We start from the raw sequence: 27,828 nt of genomic DNA, 5'->3' as shown, positions 1-27,828 counted from the left end.
AACTCTAATCATCAAAGAATTAAAGTAGTCAATTGATAATTTATTCTTTTTGTTTCTTCGTTCCATTCTAAGAAAAAAAAAGAAAAAAAAAATAACTAATGGAAAACTTGAAAAGGCACATTCTGTGGAATATGCTTCAGATTTGGAAAAGTTTATTGGACCCTGCGCTGAGCTGGGCTCCACATACCGTGAAGAGCTCACCGTGTTAAGAATGCACACTTAAACCCTAATTTTTTCAACTGACTATTTTTTTTTAAAAATGAACTTTGTGTAAATTCACAATTTACGTATTTAACTTAAGTTTAGCTGTTGCTTCGATAAACTTGTAAGTCATGCAATTAAATATATTGCTATAAACATTGGTAATCTTACCACCATTTTTTAACCTCACATTTTCTATTGATATCAATATCTGAATTCATATTTGTTCAGATTTCTATTTAATTTCAAAAAGTTCATTAAACAAAGGTTGTTAAGATAATTTATAAAACAAAATACTTTCAGAAAAAAGTTCACAAAACAAATTTGTCGATTAGCTTTAACACCACTACGAAATAAATATGTATATGTGTGTATGTATGTGTTTTTAACAATTTTAGAATTTTGATATATAGTCTCTTCCAACGAATGACGAAGATAGGTTTGTAATTCAATTTCTAGTAAGTGCCGAAATAACGATTCAATCTCCTCTAAAAAGGGATTAAAACATTTTTGGGAAATGGGATTATTAGTGATAACTGATAATTAAGCTGATGGATGAGTTCTATAAAGCGAAATTAAATATTTTAATAAATAGATTATGATTAGATGTTTTAGTTTTTTCACGCATATTTAAAATGTTTTAAGTTCTTAAACTTTCAATTGTACAGCTGATTTATTGGTTAGAAAATCAAAAACTATGTGAGAGATTTTTTTTCTTCAGATTTCTAATACTTCTTCTGTTCAGAATTATTTGATGTTTAAAGTTTTTGCACACAGTTTAAGGATTCATTTAATTTTTATTTTTCTTATACTAAAAATATTATTTATAATTCATTTAAATATCATTCAGCCAATAAGAAAACAATCTGTAGAATATAAAAGGTCAAAAAGTATAAAAATTCATTAAATTTTGCATTGAAAAGTAAGAACATCAAATAATTCTGAACAAAAAAAACCTTCTAAAACATCAAATAATTCTGAACAGAGGGAGTATAATTTTATGACTGAGAAAAAACAATTAAATGAAACAGATTGGAAAAGTAATTAAATTGTGGATAATCAGGGCCGGCATTTAACAAAATCTGAGATACAATACAGGACCCAATATGATTTGAGGCTTATTATATTTTTTAAAACATTTGCTTTTAAAAAAATTATGGAAAAAATCAAACAAATTTTAGGAATAACATATAGATTAAGTGTCAACATAATAGAATGTTTTTACAGAAGCTTTTTTTTCATAATTAATTTTATTTTTATAATTTTTAAATGATTTATAACGTATATATTTAGTTTTTAATAGTTTTTTTGTATATTTTTGATAGTTGAAGTGTCTAATGTTAAATAATAATCATTGTTCATGAAAATTATTAAATTGTTTACTCACCTTTCACTTCTATATATGGTAAATATTTTTATTAGTTCACCATATAAATATTTTTTAAAATTATATATTATAAAATCTATTGTAGATTAGTAGCACATGATCTCAAATTTGTTCAAAACGGCACTGTGGATAATAATACAGTATTAATTACCTTTCCACGCTTATTTGCGGATTATAAAACGAATACCTTAGTATTGAAAGAGAGACGCATCATTAGTATTAATGTGATCTTGTCCTTTCGAAAAAATGTGAGTATCGGTCTTCTTAGACAAATGTAAAGAAATTCCATGACTAGTTTTATCAAGAAAAAGTGAGTTACTATAACGTAGATGCTTTTTTTTTTGCAGTGACAACATATAACGTAGATGCTTAAAACTTGTTAATGTAACGTTGTTATCACCATGTCGTTACACTTTACACATATATATTTGTAAATGCTCAAAAATAAATGTTTGTTGCTACCATGTCAAATACATGCTTATTAACGACATCATTTCAACTTCGTCTTCAATATGAACTTTAAGAGTCGTAAAATTTATTCGGATACGAAAAGTTGAACTACTTGTTAAGGCAGTCTAAATACTATTTTATGAATCGCCCTAACGATACAAAAAAAAAACGAAATTATAGAAGCTATGAAGCTAATGTTGAGCTACACTTATTCGGAAATACCTTGGATAGTGTATTACAGTATTAGTGAATGACAGAATGTAGACATAATTAGTAATTACTAGTTTTAGGAATAAATTGGTCAAATGAAAAAGAGTTTTGGTTAAAAGAATATTAGTAAGTGACTTAACATTAGTAAGTGGGAATTTTATGAGAAAAGATTCCTCTCTCTCCAATTATTTTCGTTCTCAAGTTGGTCACTGTGGAAGAAGAAGAGAAGAGGAGAAGAGAAGCCGATCCAATCATTCCAACCTCTCTTCAAACCAAAAGGACAAGACTAAAAATCATATCGTAAGAAATATATTCCTTTTTCTAATATATATATATATACAGTGCCGTGTTTAGGTTTATAAAGGCTTTAGGCAAAATTTAAAAATGTGGCCTTTATTATAAAATAACACTTTAAAAAAAAACTATACAATTGAATTAAAACATACAAAAATAATGATAATATAGAAATTTTAAATTACAATTATTCTCAGTTTTCCTACAAAAGCATTTATCAAATTTACCTATTCACATATTCAGAATTTCTAATCAATTCTTTGTATTGATATGATAACCAAACTGTTTAATTTCTCTTATAACAATAAAAATGATTAAGATTATGAACTTTTTCAAACAAATAAGTTAAATACATGTATTAAACTATATATGTAAGCCTACTTTTGAAATAAATGTGGCCTTATAATTTTGTTAATTTTGATGTGGCCTTAGGCCATTGCCTTATTTCTATAATTTAGTAAGTGGGAATTTTATGAGAAAAGATTCCTCTCTCTCTTGAATTGTAAAATTAAAGATAACAAACTTTTACTACTACATATAAACATATTCGAATACATTTGTATTTTACAAAGTGAAAAAAAACTAATTTTTGATGTAAACTAATTAATCAATTTGGTAAATAATTGTATGGATAGATCGTATATGTAATTTTAAAATTCAGTTTGTTATATGATTTTTTGAGTTTAGTGTTTTTGATTAGACAACAGAATCTGACTGTTTTTTTTTGGATCATGGAATCCATAAATTTATACAGTACTATACAACAATGGAATTTACTAGATCATCAGATCGAATAGATTCGATTAATTATGGATCTATAGACGTATAAGTTTTTAATCTTTATTGCTGTTAAAATAAATTAATTCAAACTACAAGTTTAATTCTAAATAGCGGTCGATATTGTCGTATCAGCCTAGTAGGACCGGACTTATAACAATGCCTCATACGGACACAGTCCCACACATATTTACACAGACAATCACATAATATTTTAGATTTTATTCGATTTTGGAATATTTCAATGACAAATAGTAGACAAATAGATTAAGAAATAGGCAAAAGTAAAGGAAACAAAAATTATTTCTCAAAAGAAAGAAAACCTTGTGTTTGGACATTCAAAATTTAATACATGTTGAGCTAATATATGGGAGATTCATCATGTAGACCTATACTAAAACTGGATTCTTACCATTTTAATTAATCATATTTACCTATTATAGACGTTAAAAATAAAAATAAATATTTCATTTTTAAAAATATATAAAGATAATTGGATTTTCACTGATATTTAAATTGTTATCCTTCTTCATTGAGATACTACCCGCTGCATTTTCTTCTGTTAAATTAAAATCATTCTCACATATTTTATTTTCTACGGAGAAATCGTTTTTATTCATTTTATACTCTAAGGAGAGATCATTTCCATCCGCATCATTTGTTGTGATGGCAAAGGCATTAGCCGTGCGAACTGTATCTTCGATTATTGCTTTCTCTCTAACGCGAATTAAAAAGAGTTCATAATTATGAAGTCCCCCATTACGGTTGATTACGAGGGTCTACTGCCAATTAATTATTTTAGTGGTTCTTAAACAATCAACTTTGATGTGCTTATTATATTAAAGTTTTCATTACCTTTGTCGATAGATATACTCATAGCTAGGTTGAGCTTTTACATTTGTTTTTACCATAATTTGAGTTTAGATACATACCCTATTAAAAAAAAAGCAAATTGTTTAACTATGGTTAAATTTATTTAACTAATAAGGGACACTAGATGATGTTCAGAACCCAAATATAAAGATTCATAACTCGACACGTAGTCCTCGAACCTCGTTAGCTAGTTGATTTGGACGAACTTGACGACATATATTTCATCCTTTTTAACGATAGAATTCAAGTCGAAGGACCGGTTTTATTTGCACAACAACAGAAACCGGTGACTGAAGTTTAATGTTTTTTGAGGAATCGATTTGTAAAATAGATTTCTTAATTTGTTTATTTATAATTTTATAGGGAAAGAGCTACATAATAGAACACTAGGGTAGAGTCCGTGCTTCTCGCGGATTTGAATGTATATTTCTTAAAAAGAGTTTGTTTGATAAATTTCTTTTCTTTGTTTAATAAATAATTTTTATGGTATGCAGCCTGTATTCTATTAGTTGTTTTTAATAATGTTTCTATATAACAACAAATTTTTCTCTCCATCTTCATAATCTCATATTCTCATAATTTGTTATTTTAATTTTTTGTTTTTTTCTGCATCTTTATACTAAAATTTCTTTTATTTTATTTATTTTTACTAAATATACTAAATATGAATATAAATATACATGTATTAAATGCATATTTTAAATATATGTTAATATTAAATTTTGTGGATATAAACTTTCATCATATTTTGTTTTTAAACAACTAATTCATCATATTCTTTTTTTTATTTTCTTGATTTTATTAGACTTTTTTTCCATCGTCATATTAAGATAGTATATTATTTTTCATTTTCGGTCTCTTTTCTCATCTTTAACATTTTTGTCTTCGTATTTTCTTAATTCCTCTTCATCAGCTTGAGTTCTTCTTCCTATTCTTCTTTATCCTTTTTTTCTTCATCTTCATCTTCTTCAACTTCTATTTTTTTTTCTTCATTTTTTTTTAATTTTTACTTATCTCGTGTATGTATTCTTCATCTTCTATTTCATCTTCATCTACATACTTTTCTTTATATTTTGATTTTTTTCTTATTCTTCTTCCATTGTCTTGAGTTTCATTTTCATCATCATCTTTTTCTTTAACTACTTCTTCTTATTATTTTTTCCAGTTTTTTCTCTGCTTTTTTTTATAACAAATAATGATTATAAACAATATGTGAATTAATGAAGTCATTAACTTTAATATTAATGTTTTTATTTTATTTTTAAATGAAAATAATACTATTTTAAAGTGTATAAATTAATTAAATCATTGATAATAATTTTCTTCTTATGTTGATGTGGACATCCTAAATGGAGAGAAAACTCTTCCATTATATAATAGATTATAATACATCCATTAGACCATTACCGTTTTTTTATTCACAGTTATTCATCAACGATTAATCTCGTGAGGATAAAATAATTAGTAGGAGGTGAGAATGTCGTACCATATAATAAAATATACTTTATACACACGACGTTTAGATTAGTGACAGAAAAAATGAAGAATACATCACATTTAGATTTCATTTGGTATATTATATGCAATAATATGCTTGCGTAACTCCATCAAAATAAGTATTATAATACAATGTAAACTTGGAAAAATATATGTGGCCAACGTGAAACGATATGATTTTACCATAACAAAAATCCAAATCTGTGCCTATCAAACTATATTCGAAATAAATTAAATTCCCAATACATGCATCTTGATTGACGGACTTGATCATATTTTGTTTGTTTCCGAAAACCAATTATATAAATTCCAGAAATTAACAGATATAGAAAGTTTGCTACCATCTTATCCACATTTCATTTTCATACACAGAACTTGCTCATTCCGATTTCTGATTAATTAGCAAACTAGTTAATCTAAGCCGTGATTTTGACTTATGGTATGTTAATTATTAATTTTTTGGGGGAAAAAGTGTGATTTTGAGTTTATGAGACTATACACAATTATAATAAGTTATACATAAGCAAAGCATGCAGAAAGATTATAGATCTATGGAATATATATATATATATATATATAATTAGCTTTTCTCTCTTCTGGTGCTGCTATCTCAGCAGCTATTTATGCAATTATTTTTTTAAAAAACTTTTAGTTTGCTCGGTTTCTCCAATTACAGCAAATAATGAGACACTTTAAATAAATCAAATATCACACTACGAAAAACTGAGATTAAACAAACTATATGAACGACAACAATCACGGAATCACCATAAAAAAAGAATTGCATAAACAGATTTTTCGACGGAAGTGATATTTTCCAGAAAAAAACTCAGCTCACCGTAACCATAAACGCTGGACTTTCTACCAATCCCAAAAAGGATCCATGAAATCCACGCCAAATTGGAGTCACCAACGGCACACCCAAAAAACCAATTCCAAAGCTGGGAAACCGATCAGCTCCCCAATATGATGACAAATAGAGGTATATTGTGTGAGCCAAAACTCGCACAACCAAAAATTTGTTTAAGGAAAACTAAGGGATCGGAAACTTCTAGGGTTTATCGTCAAAAACAGTAAGATCGAAAGAAAGTTTTTCTTGCTGTAAAAGTGTTTAGCTCTTATTGCTTAGGGTTGCAAAAGTTACAGAATGAATTGTATACATCATCTATTTATACTAATTCTCCGAACCGCCTAGCCGAGAATCTCGGGAGAGATTTTTGGAATATTTCCTTATCGCCTCGTGCGGCTCACCGCCTTTGTATTTCGCCTAGGGTTTTTATTGGATCCGTCTCTCAAGGCCTTAGTTCAGCCCATCTGAACTTTTCCACGGCTCGGCCCATCTAACTTCTCCACGGCTCGGCCCACTTGCCATTTTAGTCGAGACATGATCCGGTCCACCTCACCGAGACGCGGCTCGGCCCAGGCATGTTGGAGAGGGGCTCGGCCCATTTCTTACGATTCGGCTCGGCCCATCTATCTTTCTTCGCGGCTCTCCCTACTGGTCTATCTTCACGGCTCTCCCACTTGGTGATCGCGGCTCTCCCACTTGTCTTGGTGAGAACGGCTCTCCCACTTGTCTTGGTGAGAACGGCTCTCCCACTGGTCTTGGTGAGAACGACTCTTCCACTTGTCTTTCTTCCATACTTAGTCATTTTGAGATGGTTTTATCTGCTTGGGGTGAAAACCGACCCCAACAGTTAGCCCCCCAGCTCGTCAGTTTCGGAGGCGAGAGTGACGAGGTCCATTACTCATGACCGTAGGATAAACCATCGAGTCAAATATTATGACGTAAGCCCAGATGAGGTGTTTTGGGAATAAAGACGCCGAGGCGTTCCCAAGGAGTGCCGAGGGTGCCGAGGTGTTTCGAAAAGGTACCGAAGATGCCGTGGCAAGTTAAGGACGAGGCGATTTCGTTTAGGAATGATGAGCCGAGGCGATTTCGTTTAGTAATGATGAGCCGAGGCGAGGCGATTTGAGAAGGTTATGCTGAGCCGAATAAATGGTGAGGCGTTTCGAGAGAAAGTTCGTTCCGAGCCGTTTTGTTAACGACGAGGCGTTTCGAGAGAAAGTTCGTTCCGAGCCGTTTCGTTAACGACGAGGCGTTTCGAGAGAAAGAGTTAATGCCGAGCCGTTTTGTTAACGACGAGGCATTTCAAGAGAGAGTTCTTGCCGAGCCGTTTTGTTAACGACGAGGCGTTTCAAGAGAGAGTTAATGCCGAACCATTTCGTTAACGACGAGGCGTTTCAAGAGAGAGTTAATGCCGAGCCGTTTCGTTAACGACGAGGCGTTTCAAGAGAGAGAGCTAATGCCGAGCCGTTTCGTTAACGACGATGCGTTTCAAGAGAGAGTTAATGCAGAGCTGTTTTGGCAGAAGTTGTGCTGAGGCGTTCTGGCGTAGGCAACACCGAGCCGCGTTCCAGGGTGTTGGCGAGGCGTTTTTGTTAGTAACGCCGAGCCGTGTTTCACGGTGCGACGAGGAGTCTACGTTAATGACGCCAAGCCATGTATCAAGGTAGCGACAAGGCGTCTGTGTAAATAATGCCGAGCCGTGTTTCAGGGTAATGACGAGACGTTTTTTCTAAGAAAGTTGCCGAGCCGTGTTTTCAAGATAACGACGAGGCGTTTACGTCAGTAATGCCGAGCCGTGTTTCAAGGTAACGACGAGGCGTTTATGTGTCAGTAACGCCGAGTCGTGTTTCAAGGTAACGACGAGCCGATATAATGCCTAGGCAACGAGCCGATATAATGCCTAGGCGACAAGGCGAGGTGATGCCTAGGCGATGAGTACAGTAAAATGCTGCCTAGGTGACGATCGAAGATATTGCATAGGCGACGAGGTGTTTTCGTTTAGATGACGCCGAGCCGTGTTTAGCGATAACGACAATGCGATTTTCATTGACAATGCCGAGCCGTGTTTAATAATAACGACGAGGCGATTTTTATTGGCAATGCCGAGCCGTGTTTAATGATAATCGGCGAGGCGATTTTCATTGGCAATGCCGAGCCGTGTTTAATGATAACGGCGAGGCGTTTTCATTAGATGATGCTGAGCCATGTATAACGTCAAGGCGTTTTCATTATATGATGCCGAGCCGTGTATAACGACGAGGCGTTTTGTTTTTTATTAACCAAAGATGATTTTGGGCCGTTCATTGAGATTTATCCATTCTATCACTGAGAGAGGTCCTCATTGAGGTGAGCTGTTTTAGATTGTTTTGAGAAAGAATCTCCGACTAACGCCGAAGTATTTTTCAAGTAAGTTATGTGTTTATAGGCCTTGTTCTCTTTGAGAGACTGATCATTCGTGAGGAAGAGTCGGGTGTTGCAGCCAAAGTGTTTAGCTTGAGCCTGTTTTTTTCTTGCCGAGGCGTTAGCCCAGGGTTTCTCTTTGATGAGGCAAAAGTTCAAGAGGATATAATGTTCTCTTTGGAATATGACTATAGACCGGCGTTCCCGAGAGGGTGAGTGCGTTTTGCCGGGTTTAAGAGTTCACTTTGGTTTTAGAGAAAGCGATGTAGTCTCGACTTATAATCTCGTGTGCGATAGTGAACTGTGGCGACCGATACCTTTTTAGTCTGAAATTTGTATAGCGCGCTTAATTTTTATCCATAGAGGATGTAATTTGCACCCTCGTCCTAGGAAAGGTGGTAAAAAGTCCATTTAGAGAACTTTGTATTTGTTGTCTCGTTGTGGCCAGCAATGAGACGAGGCGTACGGTGGTTGGATACCAAAGTAGAAATTTGCCGAAGCAATGCAAGATCAATGAAAATAAAGTGCTTTGTAAAACAAGTAAAATGTTTAGCCGACGTAAAAACAAGTGAATAAAAGACTAGCCGAAGTGAAAGCAAGTGAATGAAAACTAGCCGAAATGAAAGCAAGTGAACGAAAAAATGAAGTGAAATAAATCTAGACATACCTGACTTGACGAGCTAAAAATTTAAGATATGGTGTAAATATGGTGTATACGTACCTACTCCCCCTCCCTTTTTAGGAGGGGGGACAGCTGAACCCGTCCGAGGACGGGCTGCCTACGTACCCTTTGCAGGGATCAAGCCGTCCCGTAGTTCATGCTGGTCGTGGTGCATCCTTAGTGATAGTATTTCTTCAGATCCGGAGTTAAAATCGAGCTCCGGATTGCTGCTTTCGTCGCTTCGTATTGCTCGTCTAAATTCTTCATTTCTTCCTCATTCACGATAAAGTCTGATGATCGATGCAGAGCATCCTGAATTGTTTGCGGCGTGTTCAGAGCCATCTCCCTTCGAAACTCTGATTTGTACCATAATGATCGTTTTAGGGCTTCAAGGGCGGCCTTGTCACTTATTCCTTCTACTTTGGACACAACAGCTTTGAACCTTGCCATGTAATCCCGAAGCGGTTCATTAGGTCCTTGAGATAACATCCATAGATTGGCGTCGGAGGTGCCTCGGTCCATGAACATCGAGTACTGCTTCAAGAACAAGGCGGAGAGCTGCTGGAAGCTGTTGATCGAATTACGTTCTTGCCTTGAGAACCATTCTAGTGCGGCCCCTTTGAGATGCTCTACAAACAGCAGACAATAACCGGCGTCTTTTTCTTGCTTGGTCAGGTTGGCAGAGTTCCTCGTGAAGGCTCGTCCCATTGCTATGCGGAACGCCGTGATATGAGCTTTTGGGTCGGTGGTTCCTTCATAGAAAGGGATCCTAACTTTTCCGGGCTCGGGGATCATAGCCTCTGTGATCCTCGTCGTGAACGGGGTTCTTTTGGTTTCCTCGAGCATTCGATCAATCTCCGGCGCGGCACTTGTCGCATTATGCACTTGAGATTTCATGGCGCGTATCTCTGCCACTGTCCGAGCCATTGAGGCTCGCAATTCTTCGATCTCCAAGGTTTGCACGCGGGTCATTCTCCTAGGTGGGTGAGGTCGCTCCTGGTCTTCTCTCCTCGGCTCGTCTTTAAACTCTGCCTGCTCGACCCATTGGAGATTTTCCTCTTCCTCGGTTGGGTCGTTATCGCAAATCGGGTCGGCGACTTCGTCAACTTGAATGCCATTTAGTGCCAAGGTGAGTTCTTCTTGGCTTATTCGCCGAGCCGAGCCATTTTGTTGCGAGTTCGTGGTTCCATCATTCTTTTGGGCGTCCACGTCGATCGCGTCATTCTCCTCTTCGCCGGCCCGTCGCCTTGAGTTTCGACGGAGTGGAAGCGGTTCGGTCATGTTAACTCTGGTTTCCGCGGGAGTCTGTTCGCCGAGGAGACGAAACATTGGTGGAGCCAAGGGGTTTCTCGCGCTGCTTCCCGAGGCTTCTGCAGGCGTTGAGAAATCGAAGAGTCTCCGGATTCCATCCATCGGGTCGGAGATTCCGGCTCTCCAAGTTGGGTGTCGTCGCTCGGCCGTCATCGCGTCGAGCCTCTCTGTAATCGCCTCGTTTCATTTGTCCTGCTCGTCGGTCTTCTTCATCAACGCAGTCATCATGTTTCGCATCTCCACTTGGATTTCGGTCGTCGCCGTCGTTGTGCCTGATGCTGTGAGCGTCCTTTTCCGCGCCGTTATCGTTGTTGTTATCGTCGAGGGTGTTGCTCGCCATGTTTCAATCTCCCCACAGACAGCGCCAAATTGTTTGAGCCAAAACTCGCACAACCAGAAATTTGTTTAAGGAAAACTAAGGGATCGGAAACTTCTAGGGTTTATCGTCAAAAACAGTAAGATCGAAAGAAAGTTTTTCTTGCTGTAAAAGTGTTTAGCTCTTATTGCTTAGGGTTGCAAAAGTTACAGAATGAATTGTATACATTATCTATTTATACTAATTCTCCGAACCGCCTAGCCGAGAATCTCGGGAGAGATTTTTGGAATATTTCCTTATCGCCTCGTGCGGCTCACCGCCTTTGTATTTCGCCTAGGGTTTTTATGGGATCCGTCTCTCAAGGCCTTACTTCAGCCCATCTGAACTTTTCCACGGCTCGGCCCATCTAACTTCTCCACGGCTCGGCCCACTTGCCATTTTAGTCGAGACATGATCCGGTCCACCTCACCGAGACGCGGCTCGGCCCAGGCATGTTGGAGAGGGGCTCGGCCCATTTCTTACAATTCGGCTCGGCCCATCTATCTTTCTTCGCGGCTCTCCCTACTGGTCTATCTTCACGGCTCTCCCACTTGGTGATCGCGGCTCTCCCACTTGTCTTGGTGAGAACGGCTCTCCCACTTGTCTTGGTGAGAACGGCTCTCCCACTGGTCTTGGTGAGAACGGCTCTCCCACTTGTCTTTCTTCCATACTTAGTCATTTTGAGATGGTTTTATCTGCTTGGGGTGAAAACCGACCCCAACATATATCTAAGAAATTATGGAGAGGGGTTAGACCGACACTGATTCTGGAAAAAAACATCGCAAGAGTGGACAACACCGAAATTAAACGTCACTGAATCACCCAAGGAAGAAAGAGAAGGAGGATGAAAAAATGACTCAATTAGAGACCAAAGGAATAGGTATGAACAAAAAGTTGGTCCGACCAAAATTTCAATCACCCTCTTTCAATTGAAGCACCCTCTGTCATTAAACCAAAATTCCAACAATATAAGGGTTTTGCCAAGATTTGAGAGTGCTATCGATTAATACCTACAATTATGAAGGACTAGAAACGGACACGACTTTGTATAATCAAAATGGGATTTTATAAACATCGAACGAACAAAGAAATATAGCAGGAAAATGAGCCAATATAAAATAATCTTATATATTATTAGAGAGTTTTCTCTCCTCTTAAAGTGTCCACATCAGCATAGAAAGAAAACTAAAATTAATGATTCAATTAATTCATACACTATAATATTATTGTAATTTAAAAATAACAGAAAAGTACAAATATTAAAGATAATGACATAATTAATTCACTTATTATTTATAATAATTATTTGTTATCAAGAAAAAGTAGAGTAAAAGCTGAAAAAAATAACAAAAAGAAGTAGTTAAAAAAAAGACGATGAAAATAAAACCCAAGACCATGAAAAAGAATAAGAAAAAAGGAGGAAAAATAAAAAAATCAAATATAAAGAAAAGCATGTAGATAAAGATGAAATAGAAGATGAAGTAAAAATAAGAGAAGAACAAAATAAGAAGAAAAAAAAAAGATAAAGAAAAAACAAGTCAAAGAAGAGGAAGATGAAAATGAAGAAAAAAAAAGATAAAGAAGAAGAGGAAAAAAAACATAAAACTGATGAAGAGGAATTTCAGAAAATATGAAAACAAAAAAGTTGAAAATGAAAAAAAGTTAAAATAAATAACTATTTTTGTGATTCGAAAATGAAAATAACAAACTATGTTAATATGATGATGGAGAAAAAGTCTAATAAAATGAAGAAAAATAAGAAAACAAATATGATGAATTAGCTCTTAAAAAATAAAGTATGATGAAAGTCTAAACACACAAAATTTAACATTAAAAATATATTTAAAATATGCATTTAATATATATATATATTTATATTCATAATCAGTATATTTAGTACAAATTAAATAAAATAAAAGAAATTTTAGTATAAAATCAGGAAGAAATAAAACAGAAAATTAAAATAACAAACTATAAGAATATAAAAATAAAGAGAGAGAAATTTGTTGTTATATAAAAACATTATTAAAAATAACTACAATAGAACACATGCATTGTTAACGCAATGCAAACCATAGAAAAAAAAATTATTCAACCAAGAAAAGAAATTTACCAAACAAACTATTTTCAAAAATAACATATAAAAACATGAACATATGTTAAAATCCGCGCGAAGCGCGGACTCAACTCTGGTACAAAAAATTACAGACTAAAAAAAAAACTTTCACACTAACCACCCAAATCCAATTTCAATATATTGTATTTCCACTGACTTAAGGCTTTATACAAAATATACTCTTAAAAACGGAGAAAATACTTTCACAATTACAAATTAAAAAAACAAAGAAACAAATACTTCAGAAACAGAAATAAATTAACAAGAATAAACATACCACTTCCACAACATAAACCAAAAAATTATTAAAAAAACCCCGAATAACACTTTCTATAAGAGATATAAGCCCGCAGATATAAAACTATAAAAAAAGAAAAAAAACACATGTATAATATAATAGAGAAAAATCATAATATAAAAACAATGGTAAACGTCAATAACAAAAATTTATACGGCTACACGAGATGTATATTATCAATTTATTGTGGTATGAAAGTATGTCATCAAGAGGGAGAAAAAAAAGGATCTGATGGATATGGTTGCTTGAAGGGAAGAAACAAATTTATGTGTCCCACTCGTTATGAAAAAGTCGTTTCCTTTCAAAAGAGCTTTTCACTTCCTACTTACAAAATACAAAGTCAAAGACTTTGTAACCTAGGGAATTAGAAAAGCTTGTAATTAGCAGTTATTTTATTATGACACCTAATTATATAATGACTAGGATGAGCCATTGAAGTATGTAATGTTTTTAGGACTAAAAAAGTTCGAAATGTATTGCCCATGGGATTCAAATTTCTGAAAGCATGAATCTTTATAGACTTCATGCCATTCCTGAGTTGCGTATCCAAATACAAAAGGATTACTAATACAATATTAATTAATACGACCATATAATGAAAACGTGTACACATAATCACATTTTTATGAATTACTTTAGAGCTATTAAGTACTAACCAAGTGTATGTAATATTACTCATGACAAAATCTTCAATTATCATAACACTATAAATTTGAAAAATTTCCTCAATCAACTTGCTTCATGAACACATTGATGACTTACTGCATGGGTTTGGGCGCTTTGTAGGTAAGTCAAGGTTTTGATTTTTCATCAGTCACAGCATTTTGATTATAGTATTAATTATAGAAAAGAAACCGGAAGATATCTACATTTCGATACAAATTCTCCTTGGGGGGGGGGGGGGGGGGGCCCAATCAAGAAATTTATAAAAAAAAATTTGTTTCCAAAAGAGGAACCCTACTTTTGAAAAATTTGTCCCTCTATAAATCCCCCTAAATAAAAAAAAAGGGGAATTTCTTGGTTTTTTTGGTTTCAGAAACCTTTAACCTTATTTGAAATATTTATTACAATCACGCAGCGAGTACCAGGACTTTGATGGTTCCTTGGCTATTCGCAGTCAGCATCGTGGGACTATCACTCTTCCAGCAAACCGCGCTAATAAAGTATGAACCGGCCTCTTCCTCTGCATCCTCCATGTCTGGTGATCCAAATCTGTGCGATGTCACGGGTCTCGTGATCTCCTGCATTACACATTAATCCCAAATACTTGAGCAACAGAGAGATTGAACATCTGTAAATGATTGACGTAACAATGGAGCAGCGGTTTCATGTTGTGAACCTTGTGATATACATATACTTCGTTTGTCTCGCTTCCGCAGGCAAGATACTCGCTATTCACTGTGAGACCCACAAAGTTCTTCTCGTTAGTGTGTCCTCTGAATGTCCGAACCTGAAAGTAATATTGAACAACATAGTCAAGACTTGTTTCTTTGTAAGCAATCCCCCAAGATTGGACCGGAAAGTAATTTTACTGGCAAGTTGTCCTTGACATCCCATAAGCGTAGTGTGCTATCTGTAGATGCAGAAGCGAGCTCGTTGTTGGACAAAAATTTCACATAGGAAACGGCTTTCTTGTGTCCACTGAAGACATGAAGTGGTTGGCTTATGTTTCTCAAATCGTAATAATGGATGTGATGATCAGCTGATCCCACCTACAATAAGTCAATATGCTTAAATGTCTTTAAGTCTCTCTATCTAATTAAAGATTAGATCTGAAGATGTGTGACAGAGTCAAGCTGATCATGAGTGGGTAGCTCAAACGTGAATGGGGAATCAATGTAAGATGTAAAGTTGGTGGAGTCATGAAAGTATATACCGCAATGTAGTTGCTTGAGCCAGGATTGTACTTGACACAACATATGTTTGCTTTCATATCAATATTAAGCACACTTGCTTCCTGCCTCGTGCACCAAACTTTAACCTGGTTCAAACAAAGAGCACAATAGGTTAATTAACTATAAGGGTGCCAACTGGTATTATATGCTTCTGCCAGAATTAAAATCTAGCACATACAAAATATTCATTTAGTCAAACTCACATCCAACATGAGTTTCTAATAAAGCTGGCAAAACCTTTCTAGTAATATCCCATAAAAGGTCAGAAAATGGATTTACAATTTTCAAGGTAACATATGACCAATTCCAAAAAAGAACTCACACAAAAGTTTGAGAAGCAGTAGAAAAGAGTCATGAGAACACAATGTACTAATGAGTTCGTTTCATTGCTACTTTCTTTAGTTCGTAAGAGATTTTTGACAACTACGTGACCAAGTTATATATAAGAGCTAGCCAATCTGTACAAGCTGTATACTTTTCATATAAGACAAAGCCATATGCGAGATGAAAAGTGATAAAGGAAAACATTCGAGGTACCTTACAATCGTCACTACCAGATACAAGCATAGATGGTTCTGTTCGTGAAAAGTCAACACTCCAGGCACGTTTTTCGTGCTCTTCATACTCCATTAGACTCTGCCACCAGTTGTTTACATAAATTTTTAGATACATTGCACAGTTCATGAGATGAATATCTTAAAGGCGCGATGCTGGATTAGTGGGGCAAAGTACTCACCTGTCTAGTAGTTACATCCCACACAGTTACTATTCCTTCATAATCACTGCTTGCTATATGATTTTTCTCATGCTTATTCCAACTCAAGCAACTAAGTTTAGAACGAGTTGACATCTCCACAATCGGACACTGCATATCTGCCGGTTCATTTACAACCTGAAAGTAGGTACACTATCTTCAACTAATCCGAGTAGTCCATTGATAGACAGAATACTAAAACTAACAATTTAATAATTTAGAAGCTCGGACATACATTTTTTTTATGCAATACTAAGAAAATAAAGTGTAAATGGCTATCATGCATCAAAATTAGAGTTTGTTCAACAAATGCTACATCTGAGTTTCCACTGTCAAGCTTTCCAAGAATTAATATGCATGATCAGTTTCAAAATAGCATAACTCTGGAAAAGAAGATTCAATTGGTGTGTAAATGAATGCTCTCCAAGATTTTTGAACGTACCGAAGAGAAGTCAAAAACCTTTATACATCTCGAAACACCAGCAGTGGCAAACAACTCATCATCACGATCAAACTCTATGCTGAAAATGAACAGCACCCTCGGTATTAGTAAGTCTCAGCAAGATGGTCATTGGCTTAGAGTTCAGAGAAAGTATAAAGCACATAAACTACGGAAAGGACATAAATCAAAGCACATCGAGAGAGAAAGATAATGGAGCCACAGGGGCAACTGAAAAATATTTCTGTTCTGTATTGAGAAAAAGATACTTTCTTTCAGATAAAAGACAGCAAACAACTTTAACGTATTTTCTAAAACACATAAAGACAACATAGTGTTCCATCTTTTGGATGCCGAAAACACACAACCTTGTCCCTGCTATATCAGAAAGTTCTTCTTCTTACCATTCACTGGCTTAGGATTTATACAGCAACGGATCCCATAATAGTAATTGCGTCTATCCATATATTAAACAAAGCTTGATCACTTAAGGGGTATATTGATATTTTCTGGACACTAAGTTAGAAAACATTCTTTTATTAGTTACACTACCTACCATCTGATACTACGAACAAGGAGAAAGAACTCACCTTGATACAATGTTCGCTGAATGAAATATATCTCCATGCCGGATTTCCGCTATTACTCTCAGACGACTGTAAATAAAGAGTGCAATTAAAAACCCGATATTCTGAGAACACATTCAACGCACGACTAGACCAATTAGAAAGGGGCAGTCACTAATCAACCTGTAGCGAGTGAAGGTAGTCAGCACAGACTGAAAATCTGCAAGACCCATGCTATAGCCTTCCCTACGTATCACACTCTTATCACTTTCTTGATTAATATGTGGTTGGTCTACCAACTGCCGCCGCTTTTGGAGGTAACATTCTTGTAGATCATTGAACTACAAGACAAGATACCTAACCGGAATTAGCCAATCAAGTCTATATATCAACAAGCAATTACAGATAAATACAAAGGACATTGCAGAATAATTTTAAAAACTATTATAAATATCTAGATGCCATAGAATAGTAGCGACTTCTATCACTAACCAAGAGTCCAGAACGCTATCCTACTTCTACATCATGCAAACACTGTGAATTAAGTCACTCTGAAGCCAATCATTTTTTTAATACAAACTACCAAAGATGTGTTAATCAAAAGCCTCCTTTCACGTTCAGTAAGAAGATTCATATTCTACCCACAACCTCATATTCTTGAGCGGTCGATCCAGCCAACTACGAGAAGGTTGGCTTGGTACAGTACTTATTGTAGCAATATTACTGGAGTCTAATGCTATCGATCTGTTTCCTCTTTAACAGACAAATTCTGAATTTTCAATTGCATCGTCCTTGTGCATATTCAGACTAAGTGGCATGTTTCAAGATAAAGAGTACGAAAAAAAGAACAAACCTGAGCATGGATCCGTTTCTTTCTAGCCATTGAGACAGTTGATTGATTCAAACTTTGGGAATCTGACCCACTCAATGCGTCCTTCTTTGGCAGCCCATGAGAACTTCCTTGTGCCTTTCCCTCTATCTTTTTGTTTTGAAAATTACCTAATGAATTTCCTCCTCTCATGCTCAAAGAATTGGAGTTGAAACCACTGTGGTTCTTCTCCAGTGGCCATGCATTTCTTGTGCTCGGATCATCTCCGAGCATCCGCAACTTCACCGAATACCTATCCCGAGCACGGTACAAATCTATTCTATGTCTCTCAACGGCATTAATATCTTCTTTAATATACTGGAGATCAGTTTGCACCTACATTAAGTTAGAAAAGATGAAATCAATGAAAGAATTCTATTATTCTTCATGAAAATCCATCTATTACATTCGTTATTGATAGAGAGATGGTTTATGTATTTCTTCTTTAACAATTAATTTCTTCATTTCAGCGAATATATACCCGGAAAGCCTCTTTGACGATAAAATAACAAGATCAAATTTCAAATGCAATGAATTGAAGAGCAGCAAGAATAATTATTAATTGGTAAAACTTCATGCTACTACAGGATCCAGACAAACCAACCTCATTTAGTTCATCAACTTTCTGCTTCCTCAGACAATGCAAAAAGTCCAACAGTATTTGCATGTTCCTCTCAGCTTCTTCCTGTTCCATTTTTCTCTTCCTTTCCGCAAGAAGTGACAGAAGATTATCAACCTCCTTAATTGACACATCACAACCCTGTCTAAGGATGAATGGAGGAAGTCAAAATTTGATCAAAAGGAATGACTTTAGAAAAAAAAGAATTAGTTTTACTCGAATATTAAATCTAAGAATGCCAACTTATAGAGGAGGAATGGTAGACAAAGGCTTGTCAAGAACCGACCCTTTGTAGTGCCTCCCGAAACTGATCCAAGGGCGATGCAGTTTTCGACACTTGCCGAGCTGAAGTTTTCTTCAATAGCTACACAAGTGGCACAGAGAAACCATATAATAAGCTACATTCCAGAGATAGATAGTTTCAAAATACTACTGTTCCTTTAACCATGCTTCTATTTCAAGTTCAGCAGAAAAAAAACAAAGGTCATATATCGAGCATGTACAACGTCAAAATGCTAACCCTCTCAACTGTGAACTGTAATAAGCAAAATCCTACCATAAACGACGCACCGAAAACAAAACGGTTCTTAGTATTCTAATCACGTAGTAACGACCCTTGCATCATCATTACCTCTATCGATGTTAACTCAGTGAGAAAAATGAAAACGCAGGTTCTCGAGAAAGACATAAATTGATCCACAGAATCTCTTTCACTGAAAATCTAATGCTATGGTTTATTGGCATTCGATTGAAGACGAAGCAGCTTCCTTAATTCCACAAAAAATCAAAACAAAAAACGAACTCAAAATTCAAGCCAAGACTCAAAACGAGCAGCCCCGAGACTAAAATTGAAAAGCTAAGCCACCCAAATTACTGAAATTTTTTCGCTATCATCGGCACAAAGAAGCATACAACTGACTCTGCAAACACAATTCTGAGCAAAATTAGAAAGAAACCTTATCGAGTAAGAAATTAGGGTAAAGCTGATTATTGGTGAGGTGTTGGCTACAACAGGGACAATCGCTCTTGTGCCTAAGGTGTGTGATGATACACATATAGCAGAAACTATGGCCACACGCCGTGAGGAAAGCATCCTTTATAATCTGCATACAAATCGGACAGAGCAAGTCCTTATCTAGATCCGGAGCTCCAATATCTGAACCACCGTCTCCACCGCTTCCTCCGTCGTCAATTTCATGGCGGTGAGCACCCTCGCCTACGGGGGATGTTCTCGGGTCGGGTTTCACAGCCGGAACTAGCGGATCCGTAGAAATCTCTTCCATAAATTTTCACTTAATTTTCGAAATATCTTCTTCTTCGACGGAGAGGGTTAGTTTCAGAAAATCGGAATGGAAGGGAAAGAGTGGTGGGTATGGCGGAGATGAGGAGGAGTGAGGCTGGGAAGGTGTGTGGGATCCACGGTGGTTCTTTTCTGAGGATACAAAAGTTCCACGCTGTTTGCCTACGCGCTTGATTGGCGCGTGTGGCTGAAGTTTTTTTCAAGTGCGGGTACGGGTCATTTCACCGGTCTATCTCACGACCGGGTTTTCCGGTTTAATGATTTTTTGTTTTTCTCTTTATGGTTGGGGGTTTTCCGGTTTGATGAACTTGTTGTCATACAAAAATCTTCAAATGATTGATCTTGAGATCTTGTAAGAACTAGAACATGTTTTTTTTTTTAGTCAAAAAGTTTTTGATTTCTGTCCGTAATTTTGTTGGGTTTGGGGATCAAAAGTAAGTTATTTTATCATTAAAATAATTGATAGGGATTTAAAAGATAAAAGTAATGTTTTATTTTGTTGTTTTAAAAAAAAAATCATAATCTCTGTAAAATTTTAGCAGAATTTTACGAGTTTTAAAAGTACTAAATCTTACGGAAAACAGTAATAGTAGAGAGAAATGAGGCATAAACAATCAAAAATCTTCTAAACACATATACAACTAAATGTAATAAAAAAGTTTAATTATTACTTTAATTGTTATACAATAAACCATGTGCACAATAAAACATATCTAAAGTAGTAGTACTATATTTCAAAATTATTTATTTACATATTTTCAATACTTATATATTATTTGTCCTATATATTTAATTATATATTTTATTTGATAAATCATCAACGCAAATATTAGAGGTTAATTCTCTTTTGGTGCATAGCATGGATCAAAATCTACTATATATTCTGATTTTGTTTATTTTTTATTATTATTGTGTATATTTAGCTATAACATATTTAGCTATAACATATTTCAAAATACATTTTCGCGTCATCTATTTAATCTAAAGCTAAGTTTGAATTATTTTTTTGATCTGCACTGAATTTAAAATGTACTATATATACTGATTTTGTTTATCTTTTTTATTTTCGTGTTTAAATTAGATATAAAATATTTCAAATTATGTTTTCGCGTTATGTATGTAATCTAAAACCAAGTTTGAGTTATTTTTCTGATCCGTGCTATGCACGGAATTCAAAATTTACTATATATACTGATTTTGTTTATTTTTTTCATTTTCGTGTTTAAATTAGCTATAAAATATTTCAAAATACGTTTTCGCAATGTATATATTCAAATCATTGGATCTAAAACCTAAAACCAAGTTTAAATCATGTTTGGTAGATCTTTCTAAAATTTATTAAATGCGGTTAAAGATTTACCTCCATTAACAGATATCACTAAACTACATATGATGAAGGCCATTTCCGAAAGAAAACAAAAATCAAACCAAAAAAACCATTCTATTTTGAAGTTTGTTTTTTTATCTTAATTCTGAAGGTTATATACATATATTAAAATACAGATGACAAAAAAAAAATACATATATTAAAATACCGAAAAAAAGTGATATTTTTTTTTTAATTTTCCCATCACACCAAACGTTCCCTCTCTTTTGCGTTTTCTGGGAAACCCAATAGACTGACGAAGAAGAGAAATGAGCTAAATCCCTACTGCTCATCGTTTCACCACAAACCCTACAAACCTTATCTCAAGGTATTCCCCCATTCTTACTCGACTTTCCATTCTCTCTTCTTTTTCTTCTTCTCCGATTGTTTGTATTACTGTTCGTGTCGCTGATTGATTCCCTTGTGTCCGAGAGGTGTTTCCGATTTCCCCTCGTTTTCTTGAGTAGTTTCCCTCGCCAAAACCTCGCTCGCTGTTGTTTAATTTTTGTTGATTTAGAGCTAGGTTTTCTCTTTCCGAGTTTTCCTTTTGAAAAATTGCATGAAGCTTGGATTTTTTTATGTTGTTTTATGATTTTGGCTGCATCGATTCCCTCTTGACAATCGTGTTATGATACTGCATGCCACACTCGAAATTACGGGCTGTTTGTGTATTGTTCTCAATATTGTATATAGCCTCCGACCTTAAAGGAACTAAATCATTGGAAATGTGTGAAAGCGGGTCTATAGATGCTTTAATTTTCATTGCTGATTGCCTCGTTTGAGTAAATATTTTCTAGGTTCTGTATAGTCTATAGTTTTCTTGGTCTTGACATGAGTTGCTTCTCGGTTCATTCAGGAGACAAGCTTCATGTCTCTAATGTTTTTCCTTTTTGAAATTTCATGGATACTGACTTATTTTTTTGATATGTTTATCATCTGTTTGATGGTTTATTATTCGGTGTTTTGTCTTTCCGAAGTCCTATGAACATTATGTTTTGGCTGATTTTTGCCACATTGTAACCAACCTTCAGTTTTCTCTCTTGCAGATCATTTTAGTCAGGAAGGATGGAGATATCTTCATCTTTGCCACCCATAATTATAAATTCAGATCAGGCCAGCCGTCGAGATTATGCTATCACAACTAGAGCCGGGCTTGGGAGGACAGGTAGCCGAATTGAATTGTCTTCCAATCACTTCAATGTTTCTGTGAGACAGCCGGATGTAGTGTTTTACCAGTACACTGTAAGATTTGTTCTGTCTCTTTTATGTATTCTGTTATCATTGTCTGTGTGTGTATGAGATGTTTAACAAATCCGTGCTTTTTTTTTTGCAGGTTAGTATCACCACAGAAGACGGCAAAGATGTCGAGGGGAAAGGAATAGGCAGAAAGCTTATTGACCAACTTTACAAGACTTACTCTTCTGATCTCGATGGTAAGAGGTTGGCCTATGATGGAGAGAAGACTTTGTATACTGTTGGTCCTCTGCCACAGAAAGACTTTGACTTTCAGGTCATCTTGGAAGGTTCATTTTCAAAACGGTATGTTCCTCTTATCTGGCTTGATTTTTAATCTTTTCAAGGTGTACAAGTTAGACCTTGTAGATGTGTTTTTGGCATTTTTGCTAAAATCGGTCTTGTTAATACTGTAGTGACTCTGTTGTCTTCGACGGTGGTAGTCCTTCTGGTACTTGCAAGAGATCAAAGCGCTCTTTCCTGCCAAGAAGTTACAAGGTTCAAATACAGTTTTCTACAAAAATACCGTTTAAGAGTACTCTTGACACTCAGAGAAGAGTTGATACACCAGATAAGAACGCTCATGATCCACTTAGAGTGCTTGACACTGTACTGAGGCAGCAAGCAGCTGAAAGGTGCATTGTTCTATCTGTTTGCATGTGCATTATATGTTTTCAGTGAAAAGTACTGTCAACATTCTTATGGACAAAAATTGTCATCATATTATCATTTTGTTGGTATATACAATAGATGTGCAATTGTTTAATTTTTGTGACCATGATAAATGCTTATATAGAACCATTGACTGTGCAGGGGATGTCTTTTGGTCAGACAGGCATTTTTCCATAACGATAAGAACTCTGTTGAGGTCGGGGAAGGCGTAGTAGGTATTCGAGGTTTCCACTCCACCTTCCGTCCTACCCATGGAGGACTCTCGCTTAACATTGGTATTTTTCGTTTTACCTTTATCATCTCCAGGTTTCATAAACCTCTTTTTATATCGTTGATAGATTTTTTTTTTTTTTTTTTTTTCATATTGCAATGATTTGCAGATGTGTCAACAACTATGATTCTAAAACCGGGTCCTGTTATTGAATTCCTGAAAGCCAATCAGAATGTTAAGTTACCAAGACATATCGACTGGAATAAGGTAGTTCTGGCTTTTAAATGCAATAACTAAGAACATGCCAGGTTGTTCTTGTTTTGAGCTTTTTATATCTTATTTGAACCTTGGCAGGCCAGGAAAATGCTTAAAAATCTGAGGGTAAAGGCATCACACCGTAACATGGAATTCAAAATTATAGGTTTAAGTGAGAAGCCGTGCAACCAGCAACTGTATGTTTGACTTCCTGTTCAATATAATTTTTGTCCTCTATCAGCCGTTTCTTGACTTTTTTCATCGTTTTCCAGGTTTTCAATGAAGATTAAAGATGGTGAGCGTGCAGGAGAGACTAAAGAGATTACTGTGTATGAGTATTTCAAGCAAACTTACACAGATCCTACTGAATCTGCGTACTTCCCATGCCTTGATGTTGGCAAGCCAAATCGCCCCAACTATCTCCCACTGGAGGTATGCACCTCAAGCAGCTTTTCCTTAGTTAATTTTGTTTAGTCTATTATCCTTCTTCTGTTTTCTTCTATATTTTAATTTCCATTCCTTTTCTTGCAGTTTTGTAGTCTTGTATCTCTACAACGTTACACAAAAGCATTGTCAGGGTGGCAAAGAGCTTCACTTGTTGAAAAATCAAGGCAAAAACCTCTAGAGAGAATTAAAACGCTCAATGATGTGAGCTTCGGTTTCCGACCTCAGATGATGCTTTATCTATATTGGATGGCTGTTTATTGCTAATGACTATAATTCCCAGGCAATGGGCACCTACCGCTATGATGAAAACCCGTTCTTGGCTGGATGTGGCATCTCTATTGAAAAACAAATGACTCTAGTCGAAGGCCGGGTTCTCAATCCCCCAATGGTAAACCTGTTTATGTTTTGTGTCTACATAGAGAGGTATGCAGTGCCATGCCAATTCTAATTAGTTCTTATATATTCTTACACTCATGTTGTTGTTACATTTGTATACACAGCTGAAGTTTGGAAATAATGAGGATTTCTTACCTCGCAATGGACGGTGGAACTTTAACAACAAGGTAATCAGTCTGCAAAGATTTCTGTTCATCACTATATTAATTTTTGTGGACTGGCAGAGGTTTCTTATTCTTTTTATGGTTTGGAATGAACTCGTTACTCCCAAACTAGTCCCTTTCTCTTTGCTATTTTACCCGTTGTTTCTTGCTCTGCAGATACTTCTTGAACCAAGAGCTATTAAGGACTGGGCTGTCGTCAACTTTTCTTTTCCATGCGACATTAGTCGCCTTTCTCGTGAGCTCATAAGCTGCGGCATGAGGAAAGGCATTGTAGGTTCCGCAGATACTGTCTCCATTTTGAAATGGTGTATAGAGTTAAAATATGTCTGGTTATTTTCAGAGTCTCAGTCTCTTTTGTTTAAATCATTTAGGAAATTGATCGGCCTTTTGCACTAGTTGAAGAGGATTACCAGTATAGAAAAGCGGGTGCTGTTGAAAGGGTAGAAAAAATGATTGCAAAGATGCAGTCAAAATTTCCTGTCGATCCTCCATTTTTCGTCCTCTGTGTCCTGCCAGAACGGAAGAATTCAGATATCTATGGTATCATCTCACCTTTTTCTGTGTAAATTTTAAGTTTCCACTCACTCGTTTAACTGGTCTTTACAAACTATAAAGGTCCCTGGAAGAAAGTATGTCTCACTGAAGCAGGGATCAACACGCAATGTATCTGCCCTACCAAGATCAATGACCAATATCTCACCAATGTACTCCTGAAGATAAATTCTAAGGTATATCACCACCCAAACTAACACTTGAGAAATCCTATGCTGTAGTGTTCTCCGTAAATTGACCTCTTTTACTCCGTCTTAATCTAGCTTGGAGGCATCAATTCTCTGTTGGGAATAGAGTACTCTTGCAACATTCCATTGATAAACAAAATTCCCACCTTAATCTTGGGTATGGATGTATCTCATGGATCTCCAGGTCGTGCAAGTGTTCCTTCAATAGCAGCGGTATTGTTGTTTTCTTACTTTTCTTTGTCCTTTGTTTGTCCTTCGTTCGTTCACTGTTTCTGGTTCTCTTAGAATCCGATTCTTCGTCTGTTTACTTTTTTCGTGTCTCGTCCCCTGCTACAAGGTTGTTGGTTCAAAATGCTGGCCCAATATCTCAAGGTATAGGGCAGCTGTAAGAACCCAGTCTCCAAAACTGGAGATGATTGATTCGCTCTTCCAGCCTGTTGAGGACACTGAGAAAGAAGACAATGGTATCATGAAGTATGTGAACGCTATTCAATCACCTCTATTTCTGTCTTTTTTTTTCTATTCTAAAATCAAGGACTAATCAGTTATCACAAGATATTTAAGTGTCTTCACTATGCTTAATTTTCTGTTTCCAACCAGCGAATTGTTTCTAGAATTTTACCAGACAAGCAACAAACGAAAGCCGAAGCAGATTATCATTTTCAGGTACTGTTAGAAAATTGTACTGTTTATCTTTGATTTTTAACCTGCAGTATTTAAGAGTTGATACTTTACATAATCTTGGGCGTATATGTTAGGGATGGAGTAAGTGAATCACAGTTTAACCAAGTCCTGAACATTGAGGTGGACCAAATTATAAAGGTCTTGTTACAAGTTCCTTGGCCGGTTCCGGCTTCTACCGAATTCTGTTTTCAATATGTTTCCAGTGAAAGTATTATATTGACAGTTTGCTTATTTAACACGGTTCAGGCGTATCAACGTCTTGGTGAAACCGATGTGCCAAAATTCACTGTCATTGTGGCTCAGAAAAACCACCACACCAAGTTGTTTCAAGCTAGGGGTCATGAGAATGTTCCTGCAGGTAAAGTATGCTTTTTTTCTTCTGCATCAGTCCCGCTAGGATTCATTTTTTTCTTTCTTTCCAGAACTGTTTCATCATAAAAAAATACAATTCCCGTTCGACAGGAACCGTCGTTGACACCAAGATTGTACACCCGACAAACTATGATTTCTACATGTGTGCTCATGCAGGAATAATAGTAAGTTTAGAACCCCCCCAAAAAAATATGTTGCCTCTTTAGTCTCAAACGTTTCACTCACACCTTGGCGATCTCAGGGAACTTCAAGGCCGGCTCATTATCATGTTTTGCTCAATGAGATTGGTTTCTCTCCCGATGACTTGCAGAATATCATCCATTGTCTCTCCTATGTGTAAGCTCTCTCTACTACACAATCCAACATTTCACTTAGTAAATCCAATTCCATATTACTATGTACTAAAGATCTTATCTTGTTGCATCGTCGGTCCAGCAACCAACGGAGCACGACTGCAACCTCAATTGGTAACACTTTTTATAATCAAACTTTCTTGTATTAAAAAATGCAAAGTCTTCTTCTTTAGTCTTTACTATACAGAAACCACAGTGCCCAAACACTCAGTGTGTCCTCTCTTTGTGTTGTTTTTGCTCAGTGGCTCCAGTGCGATACGCTCATCTCGCAGCTGCTCAATTTGCGCAATTCAATAAGTTTGAAGGTATATCGGAGGACGAGAGAGTTCCAGATCTTCCTCGTCTGGACAAGAAAGTCGCAAGCAACATGTTCTTCTGCTGATTAAATAAAAGTAGTAATTCTGCTTCCTCCTCTCTCTCTCTCTCTCTCTCTCTCTCTCTCTCTCTCTCTCTCTCTCTCTCTCTCTCTCTCTCTCTCTCTCTCTCTCTCTCTCTCTCTCTTTCTCTCTTTCTCTCTGAACTATAATCTCTCTTTAGAGGAAACTTAACGTTCTGGACAATGGATGGCATTCATCATCATCTAGCGTACAGTTTGAAGAAAAGTATAGAGGAGCCCTGGCGTAGATTTTTTTGGAAAGAGGCTCGTAGGCTTATTCTAAATCTTAGCCCAAGTTTTAAAAAAAAAAAAAAAAAAAAAGTCAGTGTGTTTAGCGTTTTTGTTGATTGTCATAAAACCAGCGGTTTACAAGCTTGGGTTTTCGGATTTTTAGTGTGTTCTTACCAACACTAGTCTTCTTTTCATAAGTTAATAGCT

General features: G+C 35.9%; 2 protein-coding genes across 3 annotated transcripts; one reads left to right on the top strand and one right to left on the bottom strand.

Moving 5' to 3' along the window:
• Nucleotides 1–14,687: 14,687 nt before the first annotated feature.
• LOC18027600 (E3 ubiquitin-protein ligase COP1) lies at nucleotides 14,688–20,212 on the bottom strand. Its single transcript, XM_006410370.2, has 13 exons — nucleotides 19,778–20,212; nucleotides 19,108–19,185; nucleotides 18,807–18,962; nucleotides 18,188–18,538; nucleotides 17,518–17,675; nucleotides 17,359–17,424; nucleotides 16,772–16,850; nucleotides 16,312–16,467; nucleotides 16,113–16,211; nucleotides 15,557–15,661; nucleotides 15,213–15,392; nucleotides 15,020–15,130; nucleotides 14,688–14,921 (listed from the first exon to the last, which is right to left on the bottom strand). Exons 1-13 carry the CDS (start codon nucleotides 20,102–20,104, stop codon nucleotides 14,751–14,753), a joined length of 2,037 nt encoding a protein of 678 aa, XP_006410433.1. The 5' UTR covers nucleotides 20,105–20,212; the 3' UTR covers nucleotides 14,688–14,750.
• A 1,513-nt stretch (nucleotides 20,213–21,725) lies between these two features.
• On the top strand, nucleotides 21,726–27,797 carry LOC18027599 (protein argonaute 6). Of its 2 annotated transcripts, none has more exons than XM_006410368.2 (23): nucleotides 21,726–21,815; nucleotides 22,534–22,729; nucleotides 22,821–23,026; nucleotides 23,137–23,355; nucleotides 23,534–23,667; nucleotides 23,773–23,870; nucleotides 23,958–24,055; nucleotides 24,131–24,290; nucleotides 24,390–24,506; nucleotides 24,586–24,693; nucleotides 24,806–24,868; nucleotides 25,022–25,135; nucleotides 25,237–25,405; nucleotides 25,481–25,593; nucleotides 25,681–25,818; nucleotides 25,943–26,079; nucleotides 26,206–26,271; nucleotides 26,364–26,427; nucleotides 26,536–26,647; nucleotides 26,752–26,825; nucleotides 26,903–26,997; nucleotides 27,097–27,128; nucleotides 27,257–27,797. In XM_006410368.2, the coding sequence occupies exons 2-23, from the start codon at nucleotides 22,553–22,555 to the stop codon at nucleotides 27,394–27,396; spliced, it is 2,634 nt and encodes an 877-aa protein (XP_006410431.1). In that variant the 5' UTR covers nucleotides 21,726–21,815; nucleotides 22,534–22,552; the 3' UTR covers nucleotides 27,397–27,797. The 2 variants fall into 2 exon arrangements, with proteins under 2 accessions (XP_006410431.1, XP_024003659.1); XM_024147891.1 differs by lacking the exon at nucleotides 21,726–21,815 and adding an exon at nucleotides 21,844–21,921.
• Nucleotides 27,798–27,828: the final 31 nt, after the last annotated feature.

This window comes from Eutrema salsugineum, unplaced genomic scaffold, assembly GCF_000478725.1.
Source record: "Eutrema salsugineum unplaced genomic scaffold, Eutsalg1_0 scaffold_10, whole genome shotgun sequence".
Classification (NCBI taxonomy): Eukaryota; Viridiplantae; Streptophyta; class Magnoliopsida; order Brassicales; family Brassicaceae; genus Eutrema; species Eutrema salsugineum.
The sequence above is the reverse complement of the archived record's forward strand: the minus strand, read 5'-3'. Positions and strand labels throughout refer to the sequence as shown.

Coding starts and splice junctions, on each gene's coding strand:
- LOC18027600 (XM_006410370.2), bottom strand. CDS start 20,104: ATGGAAGAGATTTCTACGGATCCGCTAGTTCCGGCTGTGAAACCCGAC. Junction 18,963..19,107: donor TTCGGGAGGCACTACAAAGG/GTCGGTTCTTGA, acceptor ATCCTTAGACAG/GGTTGTGATGTGTCAATTAA. Junction 15,131..15,212: donor ATGTCAAGGACAACTTGCCA/GTAAAATTACTT, acceptor TATTACTTTCAG/GTTCGGACATTCAGAGGACA.
- LOC18027599 (XM_006410368.2), top strand. CDS start 22,553: ATGGAGATATCTTCATCTTTGCCACCCATAATTATAAATTCAGATCAG. Junction 22,730..22,820: donor TAGTGTTTTACCAGTACACT/GTAAGATTTGTT, acceptor TTTTTTTTGCAG/GTTAGTATCACCACAGAAGA. Junction 26,648..26,751: donor TCATGAGAATGTTCCTGCAG/GTAAAGTATGCT, acceptor CCCGTTCGACAG/GAACCGTCGTTGACACCAAG.